This window comes from Pinus tabuliformis, chromosome 4_2 (assembly GCF_031772625.1).
Source record: "Pinus tabuliformis cultivar Carrire ecotype Pingquan chromosome 4_2, CPIR1, whole genome shotgun sequence".
Taxonomy (NCBI): Eukaryota; Viridiplantae; Streptophyta; class Pinopsida; order Pinales; family Pinaceae; genus Pinus; species Pinus tabuliformis.
In genome coordinates, this window is record NC_142304.1 from 386,224,982 (window position 1) to 386,233,722 (window position 8,741).

At 39.1% G+C, this 8,741-nt stretch overlaps 1 protein-coding gene across 1 annotated transcript in view; it reads left to right on the top strand.

Moving 5' to 3' along the window:
• The window catches only part of LOC149169578 (uncharacterized), a 104,772-nt gene extending 100,580 nt beyond the window's left edge, over positions 1–4,192 (top strand). The window contains exons 3-4 of the mRNA XM_089428729.1: positions 2,900–3,399; positions 3,558–4,192. Of these exons, the coding sequence (XP_089284855.1) occupies positions 2,900–3,399; positions 3,558–3,597 (540 nt within the window). The 3' untranslated portion in view covers positions 3,598–4,192. The remainder of the gene's footprint in view (positions 1–2,899; positions 3,400–3,557) is intronic.
• Positions 4,193–8,741: the final 4,549 nt, after the last annotated feature.

Genomic DNA, 8,741 nt, shown 5'->3' on the forward strand with positions numbered 1-8,741 from the left:
AGTGTTGCCTCTAAGGGATTGCTTCAGCCCCTCTAGCTTCTACGTCACCCTCTCTGGAGCTGCGTTGTCTCTCCTGGTGTTGTTCTGCCTTTCTGCTATGTATTCTTGGCCTTGGATTGAATTCCCTCTGCCAAACTACCCCTCTCCCTGCAACTTAGATCACTAGCTCGATTTTCTCAGCAAACCTCGCCCCAGAAAAATCGAACTCTTTGATCTCTCAAGTGTCTCTCCAACTGACCCTCAAGCCTCCTCTTATACTTTTCCTGTTGATGAATTAACGACCGAGATTAAGTCCCGAATCAACAGTTAAGATTAAACCAGACTTGATTCTCATCACTTAGAAGCTTCTCACCCATATTCTTATTAATACCCATTAATATTTTTATTTTCCTAAGTTTAGACTTGGGAACCCATTAAAAATATTAATTATTTTAATAACTTCTCATCCGGGTGGAATTTCTCCAAACAATTTCTGGGTTCTAGAGATCTCATGTGTTCTAGCCTCTCCACAAAATTTTGGAGCTAGAGTACATCCGATGCTACCTGAAATCAACAGGGACTATATAATGTGACCATTGATTTTGGCAATGTGGTACTTGAGAGAGTTCACAATGCCACTTAGTGAGCAAAAAACGTACTGAAGTAGAAGGAGAGGGCATGGGAGGGGTATGGAATGTGGTGGTGGAGGAGGTTTAACAGTGTTGGTAGCAGGAGGGGCATTAATTCTTTCAATAACAAAAGATGAAGGAGAACCTATCTTAGTGTTCATTTTTTCTCTGAAAGTTTACTTTTAGTGATGCCATCTAAATTGACTTGGGATTGATGGGTTACATCCATAAGTAATTTTAGATAGGGGACTATAATGTGACCAATGATTTTGGCAATGTGGTACCTAAGATATTTCACTCCACTTGGTGATCTATTGTAATATTTATTATAATGGATATAAGCTATCTATCTATGTACATTTATTTATTTATCAAATGTTCAGGCACTTCTCATTCCAAGAATGGTACTCAAGGTAAACCTTAGATTCTTCAGGGCATAACGCTAGGTCAACAACAGGGGTCAAAGCTGTTATAAGAATATACTCATTATGAGTTCAACTTATCACTTACGGAAAAAGAATGTGGGTAGGAAAGATAACACTCTATCCCATGACCACTTGGGCTAGAGTCAATTGACTCTCTATCTCTCCCTATAATAATAATAAATTAAACTAAGAGACAAAATCTAAGCTAAGGGACACAAGCTTTCACCTTTGTGAGTAGTCAATGCTTGTCAAGTATACTATCACAAGGTCCATTGTACAACTCACTTACTCATTATCAATTATATATGTTACCCTACATTTATTTCTATTATTTAATTTTCTTATGTTGTATATTTTCCCATAAATGAACTATTGTTCATTACATTGGTATCAGAGCCCTATCTAGGGCACAATTGCAATGTTTGGCCACAAAATTTTCGAAGTTTCTCCGATCTCAATCTTTGGCCACAAAATTTTTGAAGTTTCTCTGATCTCAATCTTTGGCCATAACTGCACAGACATTTTTTCCATTGCCAAGAGTTAAAGAAGCAACATAAATAACAAGAGAAAGAGTCAATAAGCATGTGTTGCATTTGGAAATCACAGCTGCTATCTTGAAAAATAACTATACCACTGCTACAACAGGAAGATTTTCAGAAATAAAAAAATTTAACTGCTATGTGGAAATAGTTGCTAGTTTGCTGTCATAATATGCCATCTAGGAGAGATAACAACAACAACAACTGTTTGACATTTCTGAAGTTTCCATCATACAGCACTGCTATTTCTTGAGTAGAGGTTTAAAAGATTACAGACAGAAAAGACGGATACATGAAACTACTATAAGCTGACCTTGCCAGAAAATCATTGGCAGTACAGGTTTAACCAAGGCACAACAATTCTCGTAATCACCTCAAGCTTCAATGTCATTTTGATCTGCAAAATTCTGCTTGTTGACAGTAAAGAAGGAATAGTATACTATTTGTAGCTATGAAGCTATGTGAATGATTAAAAGGAGAATTAGAGCAACTTCAAAGAAACTTTTATTGTCAGGTAGATCAAAATATTTTTTCATAAATAAAGTCAATCATTTAACACAAGAAGTGGAATACTTTCAATATGAAGCGCATACCCTACAACTTAAATTGAATGAGCAGGTTAACTGGACAAATAATTTCAGAAAACAACTATAAGAATCAAATGAAAGTAATTCTCACTTGTAAGTCAAGCATCGAGCACCACTCCAAAGATATTGCAATCTATTGTGACGAAAAATTACCATTGGAGAATCAAGAGCTTACGAAGAAACTCAATAAGAACTCATTAGAGAAAGACAGAAAATTCTTGCCTAGGGAATTATTATTGTTACCATTATTAGATAGTATTCCTTTTGTCACATGTGCTCCCTTTATTGTCATTTTGAGCATTCTTACGGACTCCAGGCCCATCGGCACCTATTCTCATCCACAGTTCTCAAAGTAATTTCTTTCCACCTTTATCCGCATCAAAAGAAAATTGTTCAAACTTAAACACATTCCTATGCTCCTCCTTAGTTTGTCACAATTATGTTATAATGCTTGCTAAATATATATCCATAGCGTTCTGGTGATAACCTGAAGAAGCAATTTGAATGATGTTGAGATTGAAGAAACTGTGTATCATTGTGTTTCTTTGTAAATTACAGGGTCAATGCTACAAGTGAAATGCAAATTAATTTTCCTTCCCTCCTGAAAGAATGCTAGAGCTTTTTGTTGTTTCTAAAGTTTATTCATGAATGCATACTTTGTGTAATGATTAAAGCTGCTGTTAATGTTATCTGTTGTTTTTCATCGCTATCTTCCACATTTGATTGTTTATTGATAACAGGCAATCTCAGTAAAGGAAACCCAATTAATTAAAACCATAATGTCTACACGTTTTGACATGGATATTGAAAAAGAGACTGAGGGACCAGTCAGAGTTGTCTCTTCCAAAGAAGTTGCATCTTGTGCCAGAGAAAATTTAGTAGAACATTTCAGTTTGGATCCAGGCAGCAAGGATACTAATATGGATGAAGTTCTAAGAACTGCTGTGAATGATGCTGGTGAAAACGGCAACAAGATAAATCAGAAAGTAGACACCAAGGGCCTTTTGGCAAAAAGAGAGAAGATCGAAGATGATTACTTCCATGCAATTTTCAAAGGGATTGACTCATATCAGAGCTTCTTAATTTACCTTGACGAACAGGTAGCTGAAATGGAGTCAAATTTGCATACATTTCTCAAATTTTCAAGTTTGATACTTGAGGATGAAGCAGAGAGGTCGACAAATCAAAAGGTGAAGACAACAGTGGAAATCCTCGAAGCATTAAAAGATGTGAGAACGAGGTATATTGATACATATTTTTTTGTCAAAATTTCTTTAGTTTAAAAGACATTTGGGTTTGCATGTAGGATGTTTGAGACCGTAATATTTGTTTGTATTTCCTTGATACTTGAGAGAGAGAGAGAGCGAGAGAGATTATTGATCCTTTTGATATGTGCAGAATTGCAGCTGCAATGGGAAGTGAAGAAACATCTTTATGAATGTTTGAGAGCTTACGTCTTGATTCAGTGAACACATTCCCAGCATGAAAATACAGTTAAATTTTCATGTCCTTCAAAGAGTCTTTATGAGTAGACTCAAAATATGGACTTGATAATGGTTTCTATGAGTATTATCTGTTTAAATTCAACTGTGATGTGTTTCCTGAGCCAAACCGATTGCATCCTGTATCTACCTCCCTTTTACAAAACCCATTTGCTCTTGTGAGATAATGGTGGAAAAATAGGCTTCAATTTGCTTGCTACCTTCAATATAATCTTATGGACATAATTGCACAGAGAAATTGACCTGAAGTTGTTAGATGTTGGTTCAGAAACTTTTGGAATAGCAGCTGTAAAAATGGAGTTAAATGCCCTTCGAAGACATCGAGAAGTTTTGGATCACTCCACCGCCCTGAGCAGATCCCCTTTGACAATGTCACAGCAACTGAAATAAATCTATCGAGGGAGCATTTGGGTTGGGGGATTTAACATACTGGGATGATTTCATAGCTTCAAGAATTTCATTCTATGTTACTCGCTTGTACAATACTATATTATGCTCATCTGAGATGATTTCATAGGTTCAAGAATTTCATTCTATGTTACTTGCATGTACAATACAATATTAGGCTCATATGAGATCCTCTGAAACTGGATTCACTCTTAGAGGGCCACATTTTTGAATCTGTCAAATCTGATACGATTTGACCTAAATCGTGTCCCCATTTCGTGACATGTCGTGTCCGATTGGGATATTATCGAATCCGGATCGTGTCCCGAAATCAGGACACAAATCCAGAAAACTGGGACCCGTGCGGCCATAAAAGGGCGGAAATGCCTCTTATTTGCATCATTTGCTGTCATTTCTTTTGCAATAGGTGAGTTGTGGGTTTGCTGTGAGGAGTTTCGAGCAAGAAGCCAAGGGTTTGGAGCGTTTTCAAGGAAATTCAAGCAACAGGTAAGTGCGTTTCCTCTCTATTTTTTTGCATTTGTATTATAGCAGTGTGTATATGTATTTCTTTTACAAATTTGTGCATGTTTTGTTTATTTTTTTACAGTGTTCATGGCTCAATCAAGGGCAGCAGATAGGGGGCAAAGGAAGGGGAAGAATGTCCCCACTGGAGATGCCCCTCCTCTCCCAATTTCATCAGAGTCCGCTGCAAGCAATGTTGAGGGAAGGTTTCCTCCTAAAGATGACATTGAGAAATATCCCTTGTGGAAATATGTCGCAAGAGAGGATGGGCCAAGCAGCAAAGTGAAGGGAGGAGGCAATGTGAATTGGAGATGCAACTTTTGCCACAGTACTTTCACAAGCACATATTTTTGTGTGAAAGGCCATTTGTTGGCTTTGCCAAGTTGTGGAGTTGGAGCTTGTACACAAGTCCCTTTACAAAAGAGGAAAGAAATGGAAAAAGAGTTCACTGATGGTATGGCAAATGTGGCTGCAAAGTAAAAAAAACCAAGAATGATGACCCCTTCCATTTTTGAGGAAAGGTAACAACAAATTTCCATTTGATAGTTCTAGTGGGGGACAAGCAGCAAAAAGAAAGACAATTTCACTTGGTCCAATGGACAAGATTTTTCAAAAAGAGAAAAGAGAAGAGCTTGATCTCACCATTGCCTTTTTTTCTATCAAAATTTCATATCCTTTAATGTTGAATGCTCACCTCTATTTATTGAGATGTGTCGAGCTCTAACTCATGGGGCTCCATCATGGTGTTGGAAATAATACTGAGAGGGGGGGTGAATCAGTATTATCAAGCAATTTACCAAATCTTCCTTATTTGATCTTTTGAATTATTCTTGCATATCAGTACCATAAAATAATGAGCATGAATAAAGAAAATAGACAGTCACACCAAAGAACACAAGATGTAAGGTGGAAACCCAATGCGGGAGAAAACCACCTGCTGCAATATGTCTCTATCTTCTTTCAAGAAATTCTTTTTACAATGATTTTGTACTGGTGCAGTCCTTTACCAGCACGCAGGCTGCAACCTGCAGAGAGCTACAACTCTCTCTCGTTTTCCAGTCTCTCCTGGAAGGGAGCTACAACCCCCTACTTCTTTTCATGAAGAATCAAATGATCAACAAGTATACAACAGATACAGTCCACTACAGATATCAGATCAGTAATTACAGAAATAACCCAGAACACCTTATGAACAGAAATATACAGTCAACAGATCATCTTAAGACAGGGACGCATATTTTCTTTCTGTGACCTGCGACTGGACGCAGTCTACCTTCCACTGTTCTGCGTGCCGACGCACTGTTCCTCTATGCTTTGCTGCGACCGGCGCACCCAGAAACACTATCGCGCCGCGTCTTTTGCTTCAGAGACGCACCCAATAACACAGTCGCGCCGCGTCCTTTGCCTCAGAGACGCACCTGAGCCTTTACTGTACTGCGTCCCGGCGCACTTTCCCTTCACTGAACCTGCGTCCCTTCAGATATAAAAGATATGAGGACTTCAGAACCAACCCAAACACTCAGATCCACAGATCTGATCATGCGCCATAGAGATCACAGTCCATTAGAAGATTCGCCTTCATAGATCTGGACTAGATCTCACCAAAAGATATTCAACCAAGATGATACCTAATCCAAATGAACTCCTTTGCTTTATATAGGCAAGCTTCTCCCCAAAACATGGAACAAAACCACGAGCCGACACCATAGAAACACAAAACCGTCGGCTAGATACCACACAAGAAACCCCCACGTGCTTTTCTCTGCCTTGAAATGTGTGCACTGGGCGGACGCACCTCCTGAACGGCTGGCCTGCGTCCCTGGACGCGGGTTCTGTATGGTATACCTGCGGGGACGCACTTGCTGAACATATTTCCTGCGTCCTTCTTGATTTATCACCTGAATGGGTTTGCCATCAAGGACAACACCTGAATCATAATGCCAACAATCTCCCCCTTTGGACTTGATGGCAACCATATAATCTTCAGCTTCATTCTCCCCCTTTGACATCAAGGGCAAAGGGTATGCTCCCCCTATGCTCATGCATCTCCAGATCTGTAACCAGAAATCCATCATGAAGGAGATAGAGACATATTGCAGCTATTTCCAAGATCTCCTTCTCCATAATGCCAACAATGCATTATGTGCTCCCCCTGAGCCTATACCACCAATAGGAAGATGATCAACAGTAAGATGATGCATCAACAACCCCCAGCTTTTGCCTGAGGTATTCAAAAGTGTCCCTGGGCAACGGTTTGGTGAAAATATCAGCAACTTGTTCCTTAGAAGGAACATACTCCAACTTGACCTTCTGTTCAAGTACTTGTTCCCGGAGAAAATGGTACTTGATTGGTATGTGCTTGGTTTTTGAATGCATAACCGGATTCTTTGAGATGCTGATTGCACTTGTGTTGTCACATAAGATAGGGATTGGAGGAGTACAAGTGATTTGATAATCCTGCAAATTCTGCATCATCCAAAGGAGTTGGGTGCAACAAGATGCAGCAGCAACATATTCTGCTTCAGCTGTAGACAAGGCAATTGAACTCTGTTTCTTGCTGAACCAAGAGACCAGTCTGGGACCCATAAAGAACGCACCACCACTTGTGCTTTTCCTGTCATCCACGCTTCCGGCCCAATCTGCATCTGTATAGGCATGAAGAGTAAGATCTGTATCTCTAGGATACCATAAGCCATAATTTTGAGTCCCTTGAAGATATTTGAAAATTCTCTTCACTGCTTGAAGATGAGTCTCCTTTGGATTTGCCTGAAATCTTCCAACTATTCCAACTGCATGCATGATGTCTGGTCGGGTACCTGTCAAATATAGTAAACTTCCAATCATAGATCTGTAGGTTGGTTGATGTACTGCTGCAGATTCATCATTTGCACTGAGACTACATCCTGTGACCATGGGTGTACATACTGGTTTTGCATCTTCCATGCCATATTTCTTCAAAATCTGCTTGAGATACTTGGTTTGAGATAAAAAGATTCCTCCTTCCTTCTGTTGGATTTGCAAACCAAGGAAATATGTCAGTTCTCCTAGCAAGGACATTTCAAATTCTTTCTGCATGACTGAGGCAAAGCTTTGACTCATAGCTTCTTCATTGCTGCCAAAAATAATGTCATCTACATACACAACAAGTATTAGCAATTTGTCATTTTCAACTTTTATATACAGATTGCTATCTGCTGAACCTTTTAAGAAACCTTGTTGATGAAGATATTTGTCCAACCGGTAGTACCAAGCCCTTGGAGCTTGTTTGAGACCATAGAGAGCATTTTTCAATCGGCATACAAGATTTGGATCATTTCCAAGAATGAATCCATCTGGTTGTTCAATGTACACTTCTTCTTCCAAGTCTCCATTCAAAAAGGCTGATTTCACATCCATTTGAAATACTTTGAAGTTCTGAAAACTTGAGAGAGCAAGGAACATTTGGATGGCCTCAAGTCTTGCAACAGGAGCAAAAGTTTCTTCAAAGTCTATTCCTTCTTGCTGCGCATACCCTTTACAGACGAGTCTGGCTTTGTTTCTAATTACTTCTCCATTTTCATTCAATTTATTTTTGAAGACCCATTTTGTTCCAATAACATTCTTATCTTTTGGTCTAGGAACCAGCTCCCAAGTGTTGTTCTTTTCGATTTGCTCAAGTTCTTCATCCATTGCTTTCACCCAACATTCATCTTTGCATGCCTCTTTCACATTTTGTGGTTCGGTGGAGGAAAGTAATGCCAAATAGCTTGAAGCTTCTGCAACTGTTCTTCTAGTTTGTATACCTGCTTCTTTTTGTCCCATGATCTGAGATTCTGGATGGTTCTTCTGAACATATCTGGATGGAGTCTTTTCTTCTATTCTTGTCCGTTCTTCTGCTTCTTCGTGAGGTTCTTCTTGAGATTCTTCTTGAGGTTCTTCTTCTTCATCATTCTGTCTTTGAGGGTAGCTCTCATCTTCTTCGATGTCTTCACGATGTATTTGCCTAGGAATATATCCCTTTTCATCAACCACTACATCAATGCTGTCAACAATTCTGCCAAGTCTTTTATTGTAGCATTTGTATGCTTTGCTATGTGGAGAATAGCCAAGAAGAATGCCTTCATCTGCTCTAGGATCAAGTTTGCCAAGCTGCTCCTCAGTATTCTTGATATAGCATTTGCTCCCAAATATT